The sequence below is a fragment of the Coenobita brevimanus genome, chromosome 115, assembly GCF_032717465.1.
Source record: "Coenobita brevimanus isolate Jiangsu-jjx chromosome 115, ASM3271746v2, whole genome shotgun sequence".
NCBI classification, from domain to species: domain Eukaryota; kingdom Metazoa; phylum Arthropoda; class Malacostraca; order Decapoda; family Coenobitidae; genus Coenobita; species Coenobita brevimanus.
This window is the reverse complement of record NC_137068.1, coordinates 3,919,294-3,945,197: the sequence shown is the minus strand read 5'-3', so window position 1 is coordinate 3,945,197 and position 25,904 is coordinate 3,919,294. Positions and strand designations below refer to the sequence as shown.

The 25,904-nt window shown below is 43.9% G+C and overlaps 1 protein-coding gene across 1 annotated transcript in view; it reads left to right on the top strand.

The window, feature by feature from the left end:
• Window positions 1–25,904, top strand: part of LOC145418617 (eukaryotic translation initiation factor 4 gamma 3-like) — a 65,921-nt gene that overhangs the window by 9,096 nt on the left and 30,921 nt on the right. Inside the window, exons 3-4 of the mRNA XM_080286983.1 lie at window positions 3,083–3,247; window positions 25,528–25,616. Coding sequence (XP_080143109.1) covers window positions 3,083–3,247; window positions 25,528–25,616 — 254 coding nt within the window. The remainder of the gene's footprint in view (window positions 1–3,082; window positions 3,248–25,527; window positions 25,617–25,904) is intronic.

Sequence of the window (25,904 nt, the reverse complement as noted above, 5' to 3'; positions counted from 1 at the left end):
CTGGACATGCATAGCACCTATTTAAGACCCAAATCACACCAATAAAGCACATAAAAGAATGAAATAAATGCAAAAGAAGCATAAAATGAGGTTTTTGAGGTAGGTTCATACAATATTCAACATTCTGGGTACTTACAAGTCCCTGGCTCCTGGACTGGTAGTTATGGACCCTAACCTAGCCTAACTCAGAAAAACACCTTCCTACTGCACATGCATAGCTCCTAACACCCTATTCACACCAAAAAAGGACATTAAAGAGTGAAATGAGGTGTTTGAGGTAAATATAGTATGGAAAAAAGTACAGTATGAAACATTCTGCCTACTTACAGCAAGTCCATGGCCATCTCGATGAATAACCTCCTCCTCCTGGACTCTGACAGTTAGAAGGATTTCCTGAAGCACTTGCAGTACACTGTTCATGAAGTCTTGCACTGAACTTAGTCAGTCGCACTCAGAAGTCGTTCTCTTCACATTGCGCACTCTTGTCTAACTAATGCTCCATTGTAACTTAGTAAGTGTTGCAGTCTGCACTTTAACTTTTCCCACTCTTCTAACCATTTTCTAAAGCAAAAAGAAACAAGTCTATTTATGTTAAATTTAGTTCAAAAATTGTCTTTTCACTCACAACTGTAAATCCTTAACACAACGCACTGTTTTTTTCACTGCACAACACTGTAAATTCCCGTGTGGTCTAGTGGAGAAGTTCTTGCTGTTTAATCACTGTCAGAGTCCAAGAGTATCACTGCCAGGTGACCTAGGGGTGCGTTGCTGGGTTGTGGTGATGGCGTACCCACTGCAGACGACTCTGAAGATAGACGCAAACTCACGTCGAGCGGTGACTCCACCGTGGCTGATGTGCTGGGCTGTGGCTCGGAGCATGAGGGTCTGTCTTGGGGAGGCAACGGAGTGGAGCCAGGGCTGGGCACAGCGGGGATCATGGACCTGAAAAGGCTGTCAATCGTTGATTGACACAATGACCGACGATTCTGACGATTGATGATGCGCTGCCTGAAAGCACGCACTTCCTCCACAGGTCCCAAGGGCCCCATCTCCCTGTCGCGGTCCGGGTGTTCCAGGTAGTCGAGAATGAACTCTAGGTGTTCCCAGAGTGCGCTCAGCTTGGGGATGGCTGGAGTAGTGTCATGCTGAGAGGAGTCTGCATCATTGTCGCTGTCCTCGTCGGAATCTTCAAGCTGGGTACTGACACCTGTAACTGAAGATGCGATCTTGATATCAGACAATGTCTGATACCCAGGATCGCCCTTGTCGTCATCCAACCACTCACGCACATCGTCCACATCAACATCGTCGCCATGCATACGTAGACGTGCATGGAAGTCATCCACGTCAAAACCTAGGAAATCGTACTCCACATCCGTTCCGAGAAGCAGATGAGACCAACCATTTTCTAGAGTCTTGACAGGGACTTCCTTCCATGCACTGGCCCAGTTGTACAGCGCAGACTTGATGTTGTAGCGGCGAAGGTTTTCCAAAGTCCGCTGGCCTCGCATGTCCCGTCCCTCCCTGCACTCGTCCTTGTCATCGAGAACAACCATCACCTCGTCCATGAACTTCCTTCGGTATAGGCGCTTTGTTGCCACGATCACTCCTTGGTCCATTGGTTGGATGAGAGCAGTCTTATTAGGTGGCAGAAACATGCACCTAATCCGGCCATTCTCAGCCACCAAGTCCTTGTTGCACGGGTGGGCAGGTGCATTGTCAAGGAGAAGGAGGGCCTTTACCTGGTCGCGCGGGATTCCCGGTTTCTCCGTCTGGTAATGTATGACCTCCTTGACGAAATGGCGGTGGACCTAGTCTTTGAAGATCTGGGCTGTGAACCATGCCTTCAAGGAATGGTACCAGACGACAGGGAGGACATCCATCACCCCACGAAGACACCGAGGCTGCTTTGCACCACCAACAATAATGAGCTTAAGCCGGTGCATGCCATTAGCATTGGCACAACACAAAGCAGATATCCGTTGCTTGGAGAGTTTGTGGCCAGGTACACGCTTCTCTGTCTCCTCGGCTAGAGTGTTCATTGGCAAAGAGCGATAGAATAAACCAGTTTCGTCAGCATTGTAGACTTGACCGAGAGTGAGGCCCTCCCTGTTGATCAAGCCCTTCACCTTGTGCCGAAACTCGTCAACTCCATCCTCATTAGCATCCAAAGCTTCGCCATGAGCTTTACGGTTGGTAAGGCCATGCCGTAACTTGAACGCGAAGAGCCAACCCTCGGATGCCTTGAAGTCTAGGGCGTCATGAAGCCTGGCGAACTTCTCAGCAGCAGCCTTCAGCTCCGTACCACGTACCATCACACCAGCAGCACGTTGCTGTCGATACCAAATCAACGTGGAGCGGTCGACTTCAGCAAACTTGGGAGTAAACATCACCTTCCTCTCCACGTTGCGTTTGCTTCTCGACGAGAAGTCAGCCGTGTACTGCATGAGTTTGTCTCGGGATCTTTTGATATCAGAGTAGATCGGGCCAGGTTGAACTCGCGGAGGATGCGGGAAGAAGACCACCCCGCATCTACTTTCTCCAATATCTCCCGTTTCTTCTCCAGAGTCAACACCACTCTCTTCCTCTTCTTAGGCGGCGGGGCCATCATCACACACACTAATAAGAGGCATGAGAGCAGCAGGAGTGCCTGCAGCAGGTAAGGCACCACCACAAAAGCGAGCACGTGGGCAGCCATGACGACGACCGTGCACTGGCAGCGAGAGACAGGCGGGAAGTGGGGAGGATGCAGGGGCGCTCTATTGGACGTCAGAAGAATGATGCGCCACAACAAAGCTGTCCCGCACCCCGCGCGCCAAGTTCAAATTACAGGCGGGATTTTTTTTTTTTTTTTTTTTTTTGAATATTGGATCCCGGAACGATTGTGTCTGGTTAGTGGGGATGTTCGGATATTGGGCGTTCGGATATTAGAGGGCTTACTGTATTTTGGAATACAACCCTGATAGTGATGATTATACTGTATTAGAATAGGTAAACCTAGTAATATTTGTTCAGCCATATCAGTAATGCTGTATTTGATAATTTTTGTTTTACTCTTCATGTTGATGCATATTTGTTTCAGAATGACTTGGACAAGTACTTCAAGTTGATGGAGAAGATTGTAAATGAGCGGCAGACTATTAGTCGTGTTAGGTTTCTAATGATGGATGTTATAGACTTGCGGCAAAACAACTGGGTCCCCAGAAGAGAAGACAACAAGCCAATGACAAAGGCTCAAGTTCGAGAGGTTTGTGTTTCACTTGTTGTCCTGTTGTTTGATGTACATTAGATTTTTAAAAAATATTTGTAAGCATTGCCTTTGTGGTAGGTGGGGGCACTCACCATCCACTCACTTGATGTAGTGCTGCTCTCGGTTGTCTTCCCTTTCCTCTCTTCCATTCATCACTCCTTCCATCCTCCTCTGTCTTTCTTTCCTTCAGCCTTTCCTCGTCCTTCTGCCTACGGGTGACTGTACACTCTCTCTTATGTCTTTCGTTCCTTCATTCTTTCCTTTTCCTTCTGCCTGTGGGTGACATTACACTGAGTGACAAGCCAAATGGTTTCCTGTACACCAGGAAACCATTGACTATGCTGGGTGGTAACCATATAACCAAATTTTGGCACCTGTTTTTTTAGTGGATAATTATTGCGCTCCAATCGGATTGAGCCAGTGAAGGTTTATATCCAAGGAGTGGTTGGGGTTGATTGCTTACTTAATGCCACTCAGGGATGAGTGAGGTTGGTCACTCTCATCTTAAATGTCAGGATCAACTGCCTAGCCTCAGGCTTCTGTGCTCCTCATGGGGCAACGTAGGATTGGATGATGGATGGATGGATGAAAGTGAAGTGAGAAATTCATGGGTTAGTAGATGATCTTTAATGTTTGCTTTGAAAACTGTGCTATCAGTTTGCTACTTACCTTGTTACTTTATGGACTGACAATGTGGCAGGTGTATGGGAAGTGCATTGAGAAAGAAAGACCAATAATATGTTTAGATGGTTAGGCTTGTGAGGTTGAGCCTGGATGCCAAGGTTGTGACAGAGCATCTGGCTTTATTCCCAGGTTTTTGGGTCCATACTTCACCATGTGGAATAGGTCAGGATAATGACATATATGAATTGTAACAAGTTACGTACCAGAGGACTGCAACACGTGATATTAAATTCAAAATTAATATCATTTCCCATGCGCCAGCACGCCTTCTTTAATATCATGTCCCTGACAACAGTGACATTGACTGTAGTATATTTACAGTAGATACAGGTGTTGTGAACCATGTACTAATGGTTGGTGGTGCCTCCATTCATGTACTTGTAGTTCCACCTTCAGGTGACCATTTCAAAGACAAGGTAAATGGTTGTCTGAAGCCCAGCATGCCATAAAATACATTGGTTAGTATAGATAGGAAGAAATAAAAAACAAAATTTTGAGAGGCAAAAAGGAGATGGCATATATAATGGGCACATTGAAGGAAGCATCAGAGGAAATCTGTAATAAAGACATTGAGAAACGCAAAAGGCTAGGGAAACATGAGAGAAATAAGTCAAGGCCCCTGAAAATAACCTTCTAGAATGTGAACACTGTGAAGGAATTACTAAAAACTTCAGACAAACTCTTGGAAAAAGAGGAATTCAAAAAAGTATGGATATAAAGACGCCTAACTCAAGAGGACTTGGGAATACTAAAGGAGAAAAGGGAGGAGGCAAAAACAAAGAATGAGGGAAGATCAGAGGAAGAGAAGAGTACATTTTTTTTTAGAAAGTAATTGGACTGCAGGTATGAAAGTGGTACATAACCAACAGAATAAAAAGGGGGAAGGTAGTAGACTCAGAATATGGTAATTATGTAAACAAGATGATTAAGTTTATGTACTCAAAAGTAGATGGAATGGTGCCTAAATTATTAGAAATAGAAAACTGTACCAGAGAAATGGAACCACATATTATTTGCCTAACTGAAACAAAATTAACCCCAAAGAAATCAAATGATACCCTAAACTTAGAGGAATACAATATATGGTGAAGAGACAGAAATATAAGAAAATAAGGAGGAATTATAATCATCTATCTATCTATCTATTGCCAGATGCCTCAATCCTGTACAGGGTGGCCACAAACAAATTGCATCCACATCTCCCTGTTCCCCGCCATTTCACTGCCTTGCTCCCAACTCGCACTCCTCTCATATACCTCTCCACTCCATCCCTCCATCTCATCTTCGGCCTCCCCCTCCCTCTCCCCCCTCCACCTTGCTCAAATACACTCTCCTCGTCAGTCTCTCACCCTCCATGCTCTCCACATGGCCAAACCACCTCAGTGTGTTCCTCCTAACGCTTCGTATCACATCCACATCCACACCACAACGCTCCTTTATATCCTCATTCGTCAGCCTGTCTCTCCATGTGACTCCACAGGGTCCTCTTAAATAACTCATTTCCACTGCTCTCACTCTTGCCTTGTGTCCTTCCAACAACGTCCAAGCTTCACTTCCATATGTTAGAGTTGGTATCACAATACTGTCATGTAGTAACTTTTTCACTTCCATGCTCATTTCCCTGTTTCTTATCACTGCTTTCAAGGAACCAGCAACCTTTCTTCCCTGTTGTACCCTTTCAAGCACTTCACCCTCCAAACCTCCATCCTTACTCATCACACTACCCAAGTACTTAAACATTCTCACATTTTCCATTTCCTCACCATCCAACCTCACTGTACATTCACTGACTTCACCTCTCTCAAAGACCATCATTTTACTCTTCCCTACATCCACCTTTAGATTCTGTTTCTTACACACTCTCCCAAACTCATCCAGCAAGCCTTGCAGCTCCCCTTCGTCTTCACTTAACAACACAGTATCATCTGCAAACAACAGTACAGGGAGTTTCCAAACACTACCCTCTCTCACCAGGGCCACTCCTACATCCACTACCCGACCTTGTATCTCTTTTATTACCCCATCCACGTACAGATTGAACAGCCATGGAGACATGACACATCCTTGTTGCAATCCAACCTTCAAATAGAAAAATTCACTCATTTCACTATCCACACGCACTTCAGCCTTAGCACCATCATACATACTCTTCACGGCCTTCAACAACTTCCCATCTTCTCCATGTACACTCAATACATTCCACAATCCTTGTCTATCCACCCTGTCATATGCTTTCTTGAAATCCATGAAAGCTGCATACAATTTCTTTCCCTTCTCTAGAAACTTTTCCACTAAAGGTCTAAGAATGAATATCTGATCTACACAACCTCTTCCCTTCCTAAAACCTGTTCTTCTCCAACTGATCCCTCTGCTGTTTCCCTAAGTATCCTACCATATACTTGGTCTTGTTAGTGAGCCTGGAAGTACAGCAGTGTGTGATTGAATGGAAGGAGGTGTCATCGAGACTGATGTGGGTGAAAGCGAAATTTGAATGTGAGTTGTGGGTATTTGTGAGTGCATATGGGCCTGGTAGTGACAGGGATGAAGAAGAGAGGGAGTCTTTCTATTCAGATGTTGATGAGTGTCTGCAGAGTTTTGGAGCGAATGTGAATGTGGTAATGATGGGAGATCTGAATGCTAGATTGGGAAATGTAGCAGTTGATGGTGTAGTTGGTATGCATGGTGTGCCTGGAAGAAATGAAAATGGGGAACGAATGATAGCGATGTGTGTTGAGCGAGAGATGGTGATTGGAAATACAGTGGAGTTTCTTTTATCCGAAAATCATGGGACTTTCAAAGTTTCGTTTAATCAATTTTTTTTGGATAAAAGACACTGTAATAATATGTAGGATACAAGGGAACAGTATTGTACTCACCCATTACCCATATCTGGCGATGTCTAGCCCACCACCAGCAGCAGCACCCCAAAAGCCACTCAACCATCACCAAAACACTTAATATTGTACACTGTAGTAACTACATATGGATCTGCACTTTTGTATGTGTAATAGAAACTGTCAACTAAATAAATCTTCACTCAAATAAACTTAAATAAACCTTCACAAACAATTACATAATTCACTTTAAGCAATTCGAACAAGTAGTCTTAAACCAAATTGTTTTTTCATATTTTGTTTCCTTATTCAATAATTCCCACATCATCCACATCATCTCCCACATCATCCAAATCTTCCGAGGTGGAGGATGGGGGCTGGTGCAACCAACGCTCGCACTAGTGACTAGTGGAGCTACTGTTAACTAACGCTAGTGTGTGAAACAAGCCCGCCGTGTTTGAATTTTTGGATAGATTTAAGATTTTTGCGGTTAATCGAAATGAGAATGTTTTAGTAAAACTTACTGTTAATGGCACATTACGGTTACAAGAATTTCGGATAAACAAGTGCTCGTGGGCCCTTCGGGCTCCTTGCACTGGCTCCTATGGGTGGCTCTTGCATTTATGTGCTCTTCTAGTGTAACGTTGTCACTTGGATTTTTTGCAGTAGACCAACTGATCATGTTATTTGCAGCTTTGGGAATGGAACCCAAATTGTCTGAACGCAAGTCCAAAGTACACACACAGACACATGGCTACTGCTACAGTTTATTTTAGGTCTACCTCTGGCCAAAAAATTCTACGGAGATCCTATGCCAGGCTCTGGGAGCAGTGTGTTTTGGTCAAAAGGTGATCGCTCATTAACCCTTTAAACGCGGATCGCCGTGTTTGCGACGCTCGGCAAAAAGGACATAACGGCGGGTCGTCGCGTTTGCGATTCTAGTAAATTTTGAATAACCGCGGGCAGGCAGGCTCCAGCTGGTATTGTCTATCAGTACCACCACCCTTTAGCTACTTTTAGCACACTTGACCTTTGTACCACTGACCTCCGTTGTTGCCAAGTATCGCGTTTTTCCCCCGTCCCCCCCCCACCACGGCCCCTGCCAGCCTGGCTGTGATACATGGCAGCGCTCTGAGTGCTCAGAACTGTAAATCTACGCTCTCCTTTCACAAGCAGTTTATGCTAATAGGAAACGCTTGTTTCCCCAGTTGTAACACTAGCTTTTTTTCTCTCGGTTTGCCCCTGTTTAGCATCAGTTTACCGCAGGCTTTCAAAGTGACATTATGGCGAGTTCTAGCTCTTCCGAGTCAGTGCAAGCGGCCGACAGGAACGAGAATAAAGTGACGGGCGTAAGGCAGAATAAAAAGCGCGCCGTGGTGATCTTTTGGGAAGTAATATGATTGAAAATAATATAGTATACATGTTTTTAGCTGTGAAAATGGAAATGTTTGTTGAGTGACGGGAAGACCGCCACCGCACTGCATGTCGGCCATACGCTCCGTTGATTTTAGCCTTATTTTCAGTGCTTATTGTACAAATACGGATTCCTAACTACCTTTACGTTGTAGTATAAAGTTTACTGTGACAGAATGAGGCTGTGGTAGAGGGGAAACCAGGTTGCTGGAGGTGTGAAAGTGAAGATTTGGTTACCCAACTTTGCAAGTCTCCACAAGTCCTTAGGTAGTCCACGAAGGCTCAACACCTGTCTCTGGAGAAAGCTGAATGTAAGTACTAGCTGCCATACCAATTACAATGTTCTAGGGTTAATCTCTGATTTTTGGCGAATATTTTCCTACAGGTACTCAGACCGCGATACAACCCCACCACTCGGGATGGCGCGACTGTACACGGCCGTGTTTAAGGGGTTAAATATAGTAAAAGTTTTTCAATCATGATGGGACCAAGTTTTTTTACATCAGCGATTTTTTGCAATTTTTGTGCGAATTTTGGTGTGATTTGAGTGTGTAGTTTCGGCTGCCCAAAATATACACACACACACACACACACATACACACACACATGGATAGTCCATCCATCCTTCCTTCATCTAATCCTGTGTTGCCCCATGAGGAGCGTAGGAGGCCGGGGCTAGGCAAGTTGGTCCTGACATTTAAGATGAGAGTGACCAGCCTCACTCATCCCTGAGTGGCATTACGTGAGCAATAAACCCCAACCATCCCTTGGATATAAACCTTCACAGGCAGCTATAGTATATTAGAAGAGACTCCACTGTACCTTGTTTGAGAAGAAAGGTATAAGTATACATGGGTGAGACAGGAGGGTGGAAGGGTTGTTGATAGAGCATTGATGGACTATGTGGTTGTGTTCAGGAATGTAATAGAAAGATTATTGGATGTGAGAGTTTTGAGAGGGGAGGGTGGAGGTATATCTGACCACTACCTGGTGGAGGGAAAGTTGAGAGTAGGTAAAAGATGGGTGAGAGCTAGGAGAGTTAGGTGTGGCAGGGAGGTTTTGGATGTGAGTGAATTGGATAAAAGCGAGAAAATTATAAAGTATCAGGAGAAATTGAAAGATGAGTGGAACGCAGTGAAAGATCAGGAGAATGGCAGTGTGCAGGAGGAATGGCAGTTAAGAGTGCTGTGGTGGGGCATGTGGAAGAGGTGTGTGGTATGAGACGAGTGGGTGGTGGTGTAAGAAAAGGAAATGAATGGTGGCGCGAGGAAGTAAGTATAGCTGTGGCTGAGAAGAGATTTGCATATGAAGTGTGAGGTATAAGGAAAAGAGGAATAGGGCAAGAAGGGCTGTGCATGATGCTAAAGTAGCAGCAGATGAGAGGTGGGGTAAGCATTTAACTGAGAATTTTCCACAGAATAAGAAAATGTTTTGGAAGGAAGTGAAAAGGGTGCGAAAGGGAGAGTCTGGGAAGGAAGAGCGAGTGAAAGGAGAGGATGGAAGGATGTTAATTGAAATGGATGCAGTAAGGAAGAGATGGGCGAAGTATTTTGAAAGATTGTTAAATGTAGAGGAGGAAAGGGAGGCTGAGATTGTGGCAGGTGGAAGGGTACAAGGAATAAATGTGTTGAGAGTGTTGAATGATTCTTTGATCACGGTGGAGGAAGTGCTGGAGGCAGTAAAGGAGATGAAAACAGGGAAAGCTGCGGGTGTGGATGGGTGTGCTGTGGAATGCCTGAAAGGTGGTGGAGCAACTATTGTTGACTGGCTAGTAAGATTGTTGAATGTGTGCTTTGTGAAAGGTATGGTGCCATTTGACTGGGCAAGTGCTTGTGTGGTCCCGTTGTATAAAGGTAAGGGTGATAAGTATGAATGTACTAGCTTTAGGGGTATAAGTGTGTTGAGTGTTGTAAGTAAGGTGTATGGTAGAGTGTTACTTAAGGGAGTTAGAGAGGGTACAGAGGGAGTGATTGGTGATGAGCAGTGTGGCTTAAGGAGAGGGAGGGGATGCATGGATCAGGTGTTTTGCTGTGAGACAGGTGTGTGAAAAGTATTTAGTGAAAGATGAGGATGTGTTTTGGGCATTCATGGATTTAGAGAAAGCATGTGATAAAATTGATAGGGAGGCTTTGTGGACTGTTTTAAGATTGTATGGACTTAATGGTAGGTTACTAAAAAGAGTAAAAAGTTTTTATGTAAATAGTAGAGCATGTGTAAGAGTGAGAAATGCTGTGAGTGATTGGTTTCCCATGAGAGTGGGGCTGCGGCAGGGATGTGTGATGTCGCCTTCGTTGTTTAATATTTATATGGATGATGTTGTAAGGGAGGTGAATGCAAGATTGTTAGGTGGAGGTCTGAGTCTGGTGAATGTTGATGGTGGAGAGTGGAGTCTGAAGCAGCTGCTGCTTGCAGATGATACTGCACTGGTGGCTGATTCAGAGGAGAGAATGAGACAGTTGGTAGAGAGGTTTGGGAGGATGTGTGAAAGGAGGAAATTGAAAGTAAATGAGAGTAAGAGTAAATTGATGAAGTGTATGAGGTTGGTAGATGGTAGGGGGATGAATATAGTTTTGATTGGTGAGTTGCTTGAGGAGGTAGAGTGTTTTAAGTATTTAGGGTCACATGTTGCTGTGGATGGAAGAATAGATGCAGAAATGAAATTTAGAATGAATGAAGTAGAAAAGGTGCTGGGAGGAATGAAAAAAGTGTTTAGATGTCGTTTGCTTAGAATGGATGTAAAGAGAAGGCTGTATAAGGGTGTTGTGGTACTGACTGCATTATATGGGGCTGAAACATGGTATATGGGTGGAGCAGAGAGGAAAAGTTTGAATGTAATGGAGATTAAGTGTCTGAGGAGTATGTGTGGAGTGACGCGTATGGATCGTGTGAGAAATGATGAAGTGCGAAGGAGAACTGGAGTTGTTCGGGAGATGGCTGATGAAGTTGAGCAGAGGATGTTGCGATGGTTTGGGCACATGGAAAGAATGGATAATGAGCGATTGGTGAAAAAGATAACTAGATCCGATGTGAGAGGTGTAAGACTGAGAGGAAGACCATGAATTGGATGGATGGACAGTGTGAAGAGAGCATTGGATGTGAGAGGGATGTCTGTTGAGCAAGGAAGAGTGGCTGTGCGTGATAGAAATGAATGGAGAGAAATTATGAATGAGTAAATGATGACGCAGCCCTGAGGGGATATTCTCCCGCATTTGGTCTGATCAGCTAGTCAGGTCAGGTGCGGGTAAGGGGATAGGTCTCTTATGATGTGGCAGGGGTAAACCAGCTCTGCTGTTGGGCCCTGCTGTGGATGTCACTGATTGCACTGCACAGTTGATCCTCGTGTGGTGTGGTTCGGTGAGGATCTGTCCCTTTTCCCCGTTGGGGCTAAGATGCGAATGAATGTGTTTTGAGTAAATTATTGGAAGGACACAAGTCAAGAGTGAGAGCAGTGGAAATGAGTTATTTAAAAGGAGCCTGTGGAGTCACGTGGATAGACAGGCTGACGAATGAGGATATAAAGGAGCATTGTGGTGTTGATGTGGATGTGATAGGAAGCGTTATGAGGAACACACTGAGGTGGTTTGGCCATGTGGAGAGGATGGAGGGTGAAAGACTGACGAAGAGAGTGTATGTGAGTGAGGTGGAGGGGGGAAGAGGGAGGGGGAGGCCGAGGATGAGATGGAGGGATGGGGTGGAGAGGTATATGAGAGAGGGGGGTGTGAGTTGGGAGCAGGGCAGTGAAATGGCGGGGGACAGAGCGACTTGGAGGCGATTTGTTTGTGGCCACCCCAAATGGGATTGAAGCATCTGGCAATAGATAGATAGATAGATAGAGTAAATTGGAAGTGTGTTGTCCTGTCTCAGTTACCTCCCTTTCCTTGGGGGAAGCAGCCTATGTATATAGTGATAGATTACACTAAGAAGTGAAAATTCCCCAATGAATACCACACACTTCTTTTTTACCTTTTACTTTGCACAGGGGAATAATTATACCTGATTCCAATCCTCCGGGACTCTACCTTCCTCCCAGGCCAAACTGCACATCTTCCACATTCATGCTGCTACTGTTTTACCCCCATGCTTTAGCACTGCACCACACACTCCATCAATTCCTGGGGCTTTCCCCATTTTAACTTTCTTCATTGCTTCCGCAACTTCCATCCTACTGATTTCTTCCTCTCATCTCACATCCCTCCTTCCAGCCATTCCCCAGCCACTTACACTTGCATTATTTTCATTCTCTATATTCAACAGTTCCTTAAAGTGTTCTCTCCGTCTGCTCACTTTTTCTTCCTTCACCACTAGTAATCTACCATTTTTATCTTTCACACCCCAACTAACTTCTTTGGCACCCTGTCTGACTGTCTTTACCTCTTTCCAGAACATTTTCTTACATTCCCTCCACTCTACACTCAAGTTCCTTCCAAATTCTTCGTCCACTCTCTTCGTACTCTTACTAATCTTTTCACCTCTCTCTTCCTCTCTGCATATAACTCTCTCTTCCATCTCTCAACTTCTTCCACGCCCCTGTTTCTCATCCACTCACTATATGCTCTCTTCTTTTATGTCACAGCCTCTCTCACCTGTTCATTCCACCATGCTGTTCCCTGCACCCTCTTTCGTCTTCTCTTCACCCCACACACCACCTCACATGCTGCACAGATTTAATCTCTGAATATCTTGCACACATCTTCCACATCCCCCATCTGCTCCAATCTTTATTTACCCAGTCACACCTCCACTTCCCTCTTATATTCTGCCTTTTTTCCATCCTCTTGTAACTTTTCCACCCTCCTTGTATGAAGTACTTCCTCCTGTCCCTCTCTTCTTCTATTTCTCAATTTCCTTTGGACTTTGATTCTGACTACCACCAAGTGGTGGTCTGACAGTCCACTCCCCCAGCCTCTATATACTCTTGCATCTGTTACATACCTTCTCATCCTCTCATCCACACACACTTAATTAGTCATTGCCTTTCGTTCATTCAGTTCACCATCCACCCTTCTTATCACTCGCCACGTAAACCTGTGAATCATTTTTTGTCTAAAGAGGGTATTAGTTACCACCAACCCCCTCCTCACACAAATGTCTACTAAAGCACTGCCATTCTCATCCGTCTCTGCAGGCACGCCCCACTCACCAACTACACTCTCCACCTTCACATTCCCTACTATTCCATTCATATCATTTGTAGCAGCCGTGGCTCAGTGGGTTAGAGCGCTCCGCTTTGACAAGGGTCGGAGAATCGAATCCACCCAAGGGTCGTTGGTAGACATCAGGAAGGGCATCCGGTCATAAAATGCTACACGCTCCAGTCCTAAAGTCCTCTACCCAGGGGCAACGCCTTAGCCCTTCAGGGATACCAGGGGTATAACCAAAAAAAAAAAAAAAAAATCTCCAGTCAGAAATACTCTCTCATTCCTTTCAAACTTTTCCATGCACGCTTCCACACTTGTCCAGAACTCTTCTATCACTCTGCTTGCATGATCTTGTGTTGGCGCATACATGCACACAATCACCCACATTCGTAGTCCTACTTTCAATCTTACTGCACAGTCCTTGAGCCAACCGATCCGTGCTCCCTTATATTCTCCTTCTATCTGTTACTCACCCTTCATTCGGCAAAAGCGACCATGCAGTATTAAATTGTAACTTCAGGATTGCATATGATGTTACCAGTAATGAGAGTTACAAAAAGAGTCTAAACTACAAAATGGACGACTGTCATGACCTGAAGAAATACTTCTTAGAAATAGATTGGGAAAAGGAACTTAGAGGATAAGATTTAAATGTTATATATAGAAAATTCCTTGATCTTTTTTACAAAGGAGGCCAAAATTACATCCCGCAGCACAAAGAAACAAAGGAAAATCGAGAAATGGTTTAATACAGAATGTAAAAAATCAAGAGAAAAAAGGGACTTGCTGTAGAATAGATACAGAAGACACAATAGTGAGAGGGCATATAACAACTACAAACAGGCAAGAAATGATTATGGAAAGATAAGGAGGGAGGCTCAGTGACAGTTTGAGGAAGTCATTATAAATAAAAGTATTGATCAGCCTAAGCTATTTTACAGCTACATTGAAGAAAAACCAAAGTTAAAGATAAAATACACTCCTTTATGGATGAGGGGATCACATATGCACAAGAGAAAGATACAGTATTTGTGAAACACTAATGAAAACTTCCAATCAGTTTTTACAAAAGAAAATAATTTTGAAAGAGGTGATATGGACCATACATGCCCACATGTATTACCAGATATTCAAATATAAGAAAAAGAAGTACAAGAAGCGTTAAGTAAATTAGACAAAGGAAAAGCATATGGACGTGACAAAACTTCAGGTTGGGTGCTACATGAATGTGCAGAAGAGTTAAATAGACCAATATGTTTAATATTCAAGGAATCCTTAAGTCAAAATGAACTACCTGATATTTTCTGTGAAGAATATGCATGAAGGTGCTAAGGCTGCAGTGCGTGTGGATGGTGAACTGAGTGAATTTTTCTCTTTGAAGGTTGGGGTGAAACAGGGATATGTCATGTCTCCATGGTTGTTCAATCTGTACATGGTTGGGGTAATAAAAGAGATACAAGGTAGGGCAGTGGATGTTGGAGTGGCCCCAGTGAGAGAGGGTAGTGTTTGGAAACTCCCTGTACTGTTGTTTGCAGATGATACTGTGTTGTTAAGTGAAGACGAAGGGGAGCTTCAAGGCTTGGTGGATGAGTTTGGGAGAGTGTGTAAGAAACAGAATCTAAAGGTGAATGTAGGGATGAGTAAAGTGATGGTCTTTGAGAGAGGTGAAGTCAGTGAATGTACAGCGAGGTTGGATGGTGAGGAAATGGAAAATGTGAGTGCGTTTAAATACTTGGGGAGTGTGATGAGTAAGGATGGAAGTTTGGAGGGTGAAGAGCTTGAAAGGGTACAACTTTTCTCAATCAGTTTCTGTAGGGGTATCTAACCATGTCTGACAACATCTCCTGGTATTCCTCCTCATTCCATGCCCTCGTCTTGGGGGGAACATATGCTACAGTGATGTCTCTCTTGCCTTTCCAACAGTTTTCTAATAACATGTTTATCACAGCCATGCCTTCTCCCAGTTCCACACTATCCATGTTTAGGCTGTTTTTCACTGCTATCGTCATTCCTTCTCCCATTTTTTTCTTTTGTATCTCTTCTTCATAGTTTATATTTCCCATTTCCATTTCAATATTCTCTCTTAGCTTGATCTCTTCGAAGCACATAATGTCTGGCTTGTACACCCTGAAGATTTTGTGTATTTCTGGCCTTGCTGAGATTAGACCATCTACATTACCAAATGCCACTCTCAGTCTTCTTGCATTGTTTTTTATTCTGTCCTCTCTCTCTCTCTCTCCTACGGTACCACGTCCTCAATTTCTGATCCATAACTCTTCAATAGAACTCTGCCTTCTCTTCCTCTGTTCTCTGGTTGTTTTCTTCCTTCGCTTCCTTAACAAGTTTTTTTATTTTAGCTCTCTCTTACTCATTTGCATCACTCCTTATCCAGATATTTTAAAATCCTACTGGAGTTGTTCGGGAGATGGCTGATAGAGTTGAGCAGAGGGTGTTGCGATGGTTTGAGCATATGGAGAGAATGGATAATGAGCGATTGGTGAAAAAGATAACTAGATCTGATGTGAGAGGCTTAAGGCTGAGAGGGAGAGCACGAATAGGATGGATGGACAATGTGAAGAGAGCACTGGATGTGAGAGGGATGTCTGTTGAGCAAGGAAGAGTGGCTGTGCATGATAGAAATAAATGGAGAGAAATTATGAATGAGTAAATGATGACGCAGCCCTGAGGGGATATTCTCCCGCATTTGTGTCTGATCAGCTAGTCAGGTCAGGTGCGGGTAAGGGGATGGGTCTCTTATGATGTGGCAGGGGTAAACCAGCTCTGCTGTCGGGCCCTGCTGTGGATGTCACTGAATGCACTGCACAGTTGACCCTTGTGCGGTGTGGTGCGGTGAGGATCTGTCCCTTCTCCCCTTTGGGGCTAAGATGTGAATGAATGTGTTTGAATGGATGAGTAAATGGGGAGTGTGTCGTCCTGTCTTGGCTACCTCCCTTTCCTTGGGGGAAGCAGCCTAGGTATATAGGTAGATAGATAGATAGACTTATATGCTAATTTCCAAGTCTTGGTGACTATTTCATTTACTGTGACCTGAGATTGAAATTTTACTTTGAGTGGCCTTGGCCCACCCTCCACATATTTTCCCAGCCTAAACACTTCTCTGATCTCTTCCTGGGCTTCATCCTTTCCTTCCATAACTATTGACACTATTTCCTTCACCCTTCTCAGTTCTTCTCTTTCTCCTTCTGACCTCACTGACATTGATTTTTCTTTCAAGCCTGAGATAATAACACATTTTTGCTTGTCTCAGACAAGTGATTATTTACTTTTTAATACCATCACCACCTCCCTCTCCTGGTTTTCCTTTTTCTGTTCCAAAATCTCCCTAAGACTTATTTTATCTTCCTGTTGAGTTTTTTCCACCTCTTATGGTGTTCTTGAATTTCCTTGATATGTTCCTCGTGCATCATAGTTTTAGATCCTATTCGTCAAGTGTACATTTCATCTTGTCCCTTTCCTCTTCCAGCCCCTTATTTTCCCATTTTATTTCACTTGTGGCTGTTTCATTACTCGCTTCAATTCATACACCTTTCTCTCCTGGTCAGCACTGCGTGAGCATATGCTCTCTAACCTGTTTCTCAGCTCTGCTTCTCCCTCTCCTGTTCTGAGGTTTGTTCTTGTAATTTGCTAATTATTGCCCATACCTGTTTTAATACCTGGGCATTCTTCTTATCCATTTTTTCCACATTTGTTACTTTTGTTTGGTTAGTTTGATACTTCTGTTGCTTTGGTCATCACGGGGGAACCCCATGAACTCACTATCACTAGATGTAAACAGTGAACTGCTTCTCTCTGCCATGGCAAAATCATACAAAGTTTAAAGCCATCACTGTGTTTTACTCTTATTTTACCAACACCTCCAGCTTATTTTCACTTAAATGAGACAGGATCACCACTCACACATTCAATTCGCGTATTCACAATAGGCATGCTTCCTTTTTGCTGCCGATTTTGTGTTATTTTCCCACGATCTGTACGGAGCTCTACCTCTGATGACGTCCTGTGTATTTACCTAATTGTGATATACAGGAAATGAGCTACGCTCGTGGGGTCCCGTCTCTGTTTCTCAATATGTCAAATTTAGCTTTAAACTCGTTTAAGTTTTTAGCCTGGACGATCTCTTTGTCCAGGCTATTCCACTGGTCTATACATCTCTAAGGAAAACTATATTTCTTGATATCCCTCAAGCAGCTTGGCTTCTTCAGTTTCATTCCGTGTCCTCTTGTTACTCTCTTATCCCATACAAACAGATCTTCTTTGTCAATTTTATCTACTCCCACCATGGTCCTGAACACGGCAATCATGTCGCCTCTCTTTCTCCTTTCTTCTGAGGAAGGCAAATCCAGCTTTTCCAGCCTCTCTCTGTATGACAGATCTGCCAGACTGGGGACCATTTTGGTTGCTGTTCTTTGTATTCTCTCAATCTTGTTTATATCTTTCTTTTTGTGTGGGGACCACACTACTGCTGCATATTCTGACCTGGGGCGAATCATGACCACTATCAATTTTTTCATCATCTCCATCCATATAATGAAAAGCTACTCTTATATTAGTCAGGAGTTTATACATCTCTCTGACTGCCTTGTTAATGTGTTTTTCAGGTGACAAACTGTCCTGGACCAGCACTCCCAAATCTTTCTCTTCTCTCGCTTTTGTGATTGGTTCGTTACCCTTCAAATAATTCAATGATGTCCTCTTGGTACTTTTACCCATTTCCAATATTTTACATTTCTTTGCATTAAATTTCATTTCCCACATCCGGCTCCAATCACGTATCCTATCCAGATCCTCCTGCAGCATTTGACAATCCTCCTCAACTTCTACCTTCCTCAAGATCTTTGCATCATCAACAAACAGACTTGCATAACTATTCACTCCATCTACTATATCAGTTACATATATCAGGAACATTACTGGCACCAACACCGAGCCCTGTGGGACTCCACTTGTTACTTCCCGCAATCCAGACATCCTATCCTTTATTACTGTACTGTCCTTCGTCTGTTTTTCAAAAAGTCTCTCATCCATTCCAGGAGGTTCCCCTTCAGTCCTCCTATATGCTCTAGTTTCCACATTAGTCTCTTATGGGGTACCTTGTCGAAGGCCTTCTCCAAATCTAAATTCAGTAATCACTCCAATATCCGACGTAATAGAGCCATAGGTAGGTCCGGATATTGGTTCTGTCCGGATATTGGGCCCCAGCTTATGGACTTGTACTTATGGACCCTAACTCAGAGAAACACCTATACAACTCCCTCTGGACATGCATAGCACCTATTTAAGACCCAAATCACACCAATAAGGCACATAAATGACTGAAATAAATGCAAAAGAAACATAAAATGAGGTTTTAGAAGTATGTTCATACATTAATAAACATTCTGGTACTTATGGACCCTAACCTAGCCTAACTCAGAAAAACACATTCCTACTGCACATGCATAGCTACTAACACCCTATTCACACCAGTAAAGGACATTAACCCCTTAAACGCGGATCGTCGCGTTTGCGACGCTCGGCCAAAAGGACATGACGGCGGGTCATCGCGTTTGCGATTCTAGTAAATTTTGAATAACCGCGGGCAAGCAGGCTCCAGCTGGTATTGTCTATCAGTACCACCACCCTCTAGCTACAACTAGCATACTTTACCTTTGTACTACTGACCTCAGTTGTTGCCAAATATCGCGTTTTCCCCCCGTCCCCCCCCCCACCACGGCCTGGCCAGCCTGGCTGTGATACATGGCAGCGCTCTGAGTGCTCAGAACTGTAAATCTGCGCTCTCCTCTCACAAGCAGTTTATGCTACTAGGAAACGCTTGTTTCCCCAGTTGTAACACTAGCTTTTTTTCTCACGGTTTGCCCCTGTTTAGCGTCAGTTTACTGCAGGCTTTCAAAGTGACATTATGGCGAGTTCTAGCTCTTCCCAGTCAGTGCAAGCGACCGACAGGAACGAGAATAAAGTGGCGGACTTAAGGCAGAATAAAAAGCGTGCCGTGGTGATCTTTTGGGAAGTAATCTGATTGAAAATAATGTAGTATACATGTTTTTAGCTGTGAAAATGGAAATGTTTGTTGAGTGATGGGAAGACCGCCGCCACAGTGCATGTCGGCCGTACGCTCCGTTGATTTTAGCCTTATTTTCAGTGCTTATTGTACAAATACGGATTCCTAACTACCTTTACGTTGTAGTATAAAGTTTACTGTGACAGAATGAGACTGTGGTAGAGGGGAAACCGGGTTGCTGGAGGTGTGAAAGTGAAGATTTGGTTACCCAACTTTGCAAGTCTCCACAAGTCCTTGGGTAGTCCACGAAGGCTCAACACCTGTCTCTGGAGAAAGCTGAATGTAAGTACTATCTGCCATACCAAGTATAATGTTCTAGGGTTAATCTCTGATTTTTGGCGAATATTTTCCTACAGGTACTCAGACCGCGATACAACCCCGCCACTCGGGGGGGCACGACTGTACACAGCCGCGTTTAAGGGGTTAAAGAGTGAAATGAGGTAAGTATAGTATGGAAAAAAGTACAGTATGAAACATTCTGGCTACTTACAGCAAGTCCCTGGCCACCTCAATGAATAACCGCCTCCTCTCGGACTCTGACAGTAAGAACGATTTCCTGAAGCACTTGCAGTACTCTGTTCCTGAAGTCTTGCACTGAACTTAGTCAATAACACACACAAGTCCGTTCTCTTCACAGTGTGCACTCTTGTCTAAATAATGCTCCATTGTAACTTACTAAGTGTTGCACTTTAACTTTTCCCATTCATATAATTTTCCAAAGCCAAAACAAACAAGTCTATTAATGTTAAATTTTGTTTCTATTGAGTCTTTTCTCTCACAACTTTAAATCCTTAACACAACACACTGTTTTTTTCACTGCACAACACTGTAAATTCCCGTGTGGTCTAGTGGAGAAGTTCTTGCTGTTTATTCACTGTCAGAGTCCGAGAGTATCACTGACAGGCGACCTAGGGGTGCATCGTTGGGTCGTGGTGATGGCGTACCGACTACAGAAGACTCTGAAGATAGCCGCAAACTCACGTAGAGCAGTGACTCCACCGTGGCTGATGTGCTGGGCTGTGGCTCGGAGCATGAGGGCCTGTCTTGGGGAGGCAACGGAGTGGAGCCAGGGCTGGGCACAGCGGGGGTCACGAGCCTGAAAAAACTGTCAATGGTTGATTGACGCAATAACCGATGATTCTGATGATTGATGATGCGCTGCCTGAAAGCACGCACTTCCTCCACGAGTCCCGAGGGCCCCATCTCCCTGTCACAGTCCGGGTGTTCCAGGTAGTCTAGGACGAACTCTAGATGTTCCCGGAGTGCGCTCAGCTTGGGGATGGCTGGAGTAGTGTCCTGCTGAGAGGAGTCCACATCATCGTCGCCTTCAGTGTCGGAATCTTCAAGTTCGGTACTGACACCTGCAACCGAAGACGCGATCTCGATATCAGACAACGTCTGATACCCAGGATCGCCCTCGTCGTCATCCAACCACTCACGAACATGGTCCACATCTACATCGTCGCCGTGTGTACGTAGCCGTGCATGGAAGTCATCCACGTCAAAGCCTAGAAAATCGTACTCCACATCTGTTCCGAGAAGCAGACGAGACCAACCATTTTCCAGAGTCTTCACAGGGACTTCCTTCCATGCATTGGCCCAGTTGTACAGCGCAGACTTGATGTTGTAGCGGCGAAGGTTTTCCAAAGTCCGCTGGCCTCGTGTGTCCCGTCCCTCCCTGCGCTCATCCTCGTCCTCGAGAACAACCATCACCTCGTCCAGGAACTTCCGACGGTATAGGCGCTTTGTTGCCATGATCACTCCTTGGTCCATTGGTTGGATGAGAGCAGTCTTATTAGGTGGCAGAAACATGCACCTAATATGGCCATTTTCAGCCACCAAGTCCTTGTCGCACGGGTGGGCAGGTGCATTGTTGAGAAGAAGGAGGGCCTTTACCTGGTCACGCGGGATTCCTGGTGTCTTCGTCTGGTAATGGATGACCTCCTTGACGAAGTGACGGTGAAACCAGTCTTTGAAGATCACAGCTATGAACCATGCCTTCAAAGAATGGTACCAGACGACAGGAAGAACATCCATCACCCCACAAAGGCACCGAGGCTGCTTTGCGCGGCCAACAACAACGGGCTTAAGCAGGTGCATGCCGTTAGCACTGGCACAACACAAAGCAGATATCCGTTCCTTGGAAAGCTTGCGGCCAGGTACACGCTTCTCCGTCTCCTCGGCTAGAGTGTTCGTTGGCAGCGAGCGATAGAATAGGCCAGTTTCGTCAGCGTTGTAGACTTGACCGAGAGTTAGGCCCTCCCTGTCGATCAAGCCCTTCACCTTGTGCCGAAACTTGTCAACTCCATCCTTGTTAGCATCCAATGCTTCGCCATGTGCTTGACGGTTGGTAAGGCCATGCCGCTACTTGAACGCGAAGAGCCAACCCTCGGATGCCTTGAAGTCTAGGGCGTCGTGAAGCCTGGCGAACTTCTCAGCAGCAGCCTTCATCTCCGTTCCACGTACCATCACACCAGCAGCACATTGTTGTCGATACCAAATCAACGTGGATCGGTTGATTTCTGCAAACTTGGGGGTAAACATAACCTTCCTTTCCACGTTGCGTTTGCTTCTCGACGAGAAGTCAGCCGTGTACTGCATGAGTTTGTCTCGGGACCTCTTGATATCGAACAAAGTAGACCGGGCCAGGTTAAACTCGCGGAGAATGCGGGAAGAAGACCACCCCGCATCTACTTTTTCCAATATCTCCCGTTTCTTCTCCAGAGTCAACACCACTCTCTTCCTTTTCTCAGGTGGCGGGGCCATCATCACACACACTAAGAGGAGGCCCGAGAGCAGCAGGAGGCCCTGCAGCAGGTAGGGCACCACCACAAAAGTGATCACGTGGGCAGCCATTACGACGAGCGTGCACTCGTGGCGAGAGACAGGCGGAAAGTGGGGAGGATGCAGTGGTGCTCTATTGGACGTCGGAGGAATGACGCGCCACAACAATGCTCTCCCGCGCCGTGCGCGGTAAGTTCAAATTATGGACAGGATTTTTTTTTTTGGGGGGGGGAATGTTGGATCCCAGGACGATTATGTCCGGGTAGTGGGGATGTTCGGTTATTGGGCGTCCGGATATTAGAGTGATTACTGTACACACAATCCACCCAATCATCTCTCTCCTGTAGCACATCAATCGCTCTTGAGTAAAAGCTCAACAAGTTGGAAACACGTGACCTTCCACTTCTAAATCCAAACTGGCTATCAGCCAAACTATTCATATCTTCCAGATATTTTATCCATCTATCTTTCAGAATTCTTTCACACAATTTTGTGACCATGCTGGTTAGGGACACTGGTCTATAATTCAGGGGTTCTTCTCTGTTTCCTCCCTTATAAATTGGTACCACATTTGCCCTCTTCCATTCTTGAGGCACTTTCCCCTCTTCCAGAGAACACACAATTAAACTGTGAATCTTATCCGCCAGTTGTTTTCTGCATTCCTTCAGTACCCAGTTAGAGATTCCATCTGGTCCTGGGGCTTTCCTTACATCTTGAGTTTCCAGTAATTTATACACTTCCTGTACTTCCACTTTTATATTGTTTATCACTACATTTCTAGTCACTCCCTCCCCTTCCACAAACTTCTTTTCATTAGTGAAAACAGATTGAAAACATTTGTTCATTATTTCTGCTTGCATTGCTGCATCTTTATAGACCTCTCCTTCTACTTTCAGTTTGGTGATTCCTTCCTTTTGTTTCAGTTTGCCATTGACAAATCTATAAAACAGTTTGGGTTCATCCTTACGTTTATCTATTATACCTTTTTCAAAATTCCTTTCTTCCTCTCTACGTATTCTTGTGTACTCATTTCTAGTCCTTTTATATTCTTCCTTTGTTCTGTTGTTACCTCTCTTTCTCCAATTGCTCCACACTGTGTCTCTCTCTTTTTTTGCTATCATACACCTTCTATTAAACCACTCCTTTTTCCTGTTTTCTTTCCCCTTTACTCTTGGCACAAATTTTTCCACTCCCGAATTATAGAGGCCTAGAAAAATATCCCATTTCCTCTGTATCTCTCTTGTTTCTCTGAATTTTCTCCAATCTGCATTTTTGAAAAATTTTCTCAATCCTGTAAAGTTTGCTTTCCAAAAGTTGTATCTTCCCTGCCTATAAAGCTCGTCTCTTGGCTCCACATTCCCTGTTATCGTCTGGAACTCAGTGACCACATGATCACTTTTTCCAATAGGGCACAGATATTTCAAGAATTCTATTACATCGGGTTCTTTGGTAAACAGTAATCTAGTCTTGCTGGTGTGTCCTCACCTCAGAACCGTGTCTCTTCTTTGACCCATTGCGACATCACATTGTTCATTGTTATATTTAATAATATAGTGCCCCACGAATCTTCGCCGCCTCGTGAATCCCATTCCTCCCAGTTCATCTCTTTACAAATGAAATCACCCATTAAAATTATACTGTTGCTTTTCTCAATAATTTTTTGTAAGTAACTAGCCATGTCTGACAACATTTCCTGGTATTCATCATCACTCCATGCTCTTGTCTTTGGGGGAACAAACACTACTGCCATATGTCTCTTGCTATTCTCTCCAGTTTCTAATTTCATATTCATCACTTCGACCCTGGCTTCTACCATTTCCACGATATCTACATTTATGTTGTTCTTCACTGCTATCATCACTCCTCCTCCCGTTTTTTCTTTTCTGTCTCTTCTCCACAGTTTGTATTTACCATCTCCCATGTGAACATCAATATCTTCTCTTAATTTGATCTCTACAAAGCACATAACGTCAGGTTCATGTACCCTCAAAAAATCGTTGATTTCTAGCCTTGCCGATATTAAACCATCAGCATTAGTATATGCCACCTTCCAATTATTTTTAATGTTTTTTATGCTCTCTTTTCTCCTTCTCTCCGCCGGTACCACTTCCTTAATTTCTGATCCATGACTCTCCAATAAAACACTGTCTTCTCTTCCTCCGTTCTCTGTTCGTTTTTTACCTTTGCTTCTTTTACTGACTCCTTTATTTTAGCTCTTTCTTCCTCATTTGCATCTCTCCTTATCCAAACATCATTGAACCCTTCCTTGTCTGATAATTTCCATGTTCTACTGATAATTTCGTTTACTGTTGCCTGAGACTTAAACTTTATCTTCAATGGCCTTGCCCCTCCTTCCTCATACTTTCCTAACCTAAACACCTCTTCAGTCTCATCTTGAGCCTCATTGTTTTCCTCCATGACTACCGATATTATTTCTTTAACTTTACTCAGTTCTTTTCTTTCTCTTTCTGATCTTATTGTCATACATTTTTCTTTAACCCCTGAAATTGTTACACATTTTTTCTTATCTGCTACATCCCTAACTAAAGATTCTCTACTTCTCAGCACCCTAACCACTTCCCTCTTCACCTTTTCCTTGCATTGTTGTTCTATAATCTCTTTCAAATTTACATTTCCCTCTTCCTGAATTTTCTTCCACCCCTTATGTTGCTCCTTGATTTCTTTAATGTGCTCGTCCTGTATTCTTGATTTGGATTCATACTCATCTAGTTTGCTTTTCATCTTGTCTCTTTCTTCCAACCTCTTGTTCTCCCTCTTAAGCTGTTTTATTTCATTTGAGGCTGATTCATTGCTCACTTTTAATTCAGTAACTTCTCTCTCTTGTTCGTCACTACGTGTACAAATTTTTTCCAGTTTATTTCGCAGACTTTTGATCTCGTTTTCCTGCTCTGTAGTCCGTTCCTGTAACTCTTTAATTACTACCCATACTTTTTTATCTCCTGGGCATTCCTCTCTGCTGTTTTCACTTCACCTGCTATTCTTGTTTGGTTCAACTTAATACTTCCATTTGCCACATCCTCTTCAGAAAAGCCCTCAAAGTCTCTTTCGCTGATTGTAAACAATGCAACGTCCCTTTCCGCCATGAATCAACTATATGGAGACTTTCTATTTTCACTGTATCTTGTTCTTTTTATGACCGAAACTGTTTTTTTTTTTTTTAACTACCATCCGACGGGACCACCACTCACGCAATCATTAACATAATCACAAATAGGCTGGTCTTCTTTTCGTCGCTGATTTTGCGATTATTTCCCCTCGATCCAGGAGGGCTCCAACTATGTTGGCAATCTGTGTGTGTGTTTATATATTGTGTATCCTTGACAGCATGGTACAGGGGACAGTAAAGAGGTTCAGCTGAGAGGCACAAAATTCTCGAGGTGGGCCCGCGGAAATTCAAATGCTTCCACCATAGGGTGAGTATTATTTACAAGGCATGCAGTGTATGCCCTTATCTTGCATTAACTCCTCCAATCTAAATGACTTTTTTTTATATTTCCCCCTTTTATGTAGAATTTTATTCACATTAGAGTAACTTGCAGTAACTTGCTATCTTAAATTAACCTCTCCAATCTAATGGTTGTTTTGATATTTCTCTTTTATAGACTTTATGAGTAACTTGCGATGTCGTCCATCACCATCTTTCATTGACTTGTCCTATCTGATGATTTGATTTTAATCATTTTATCTTGTTTTATTCCCCT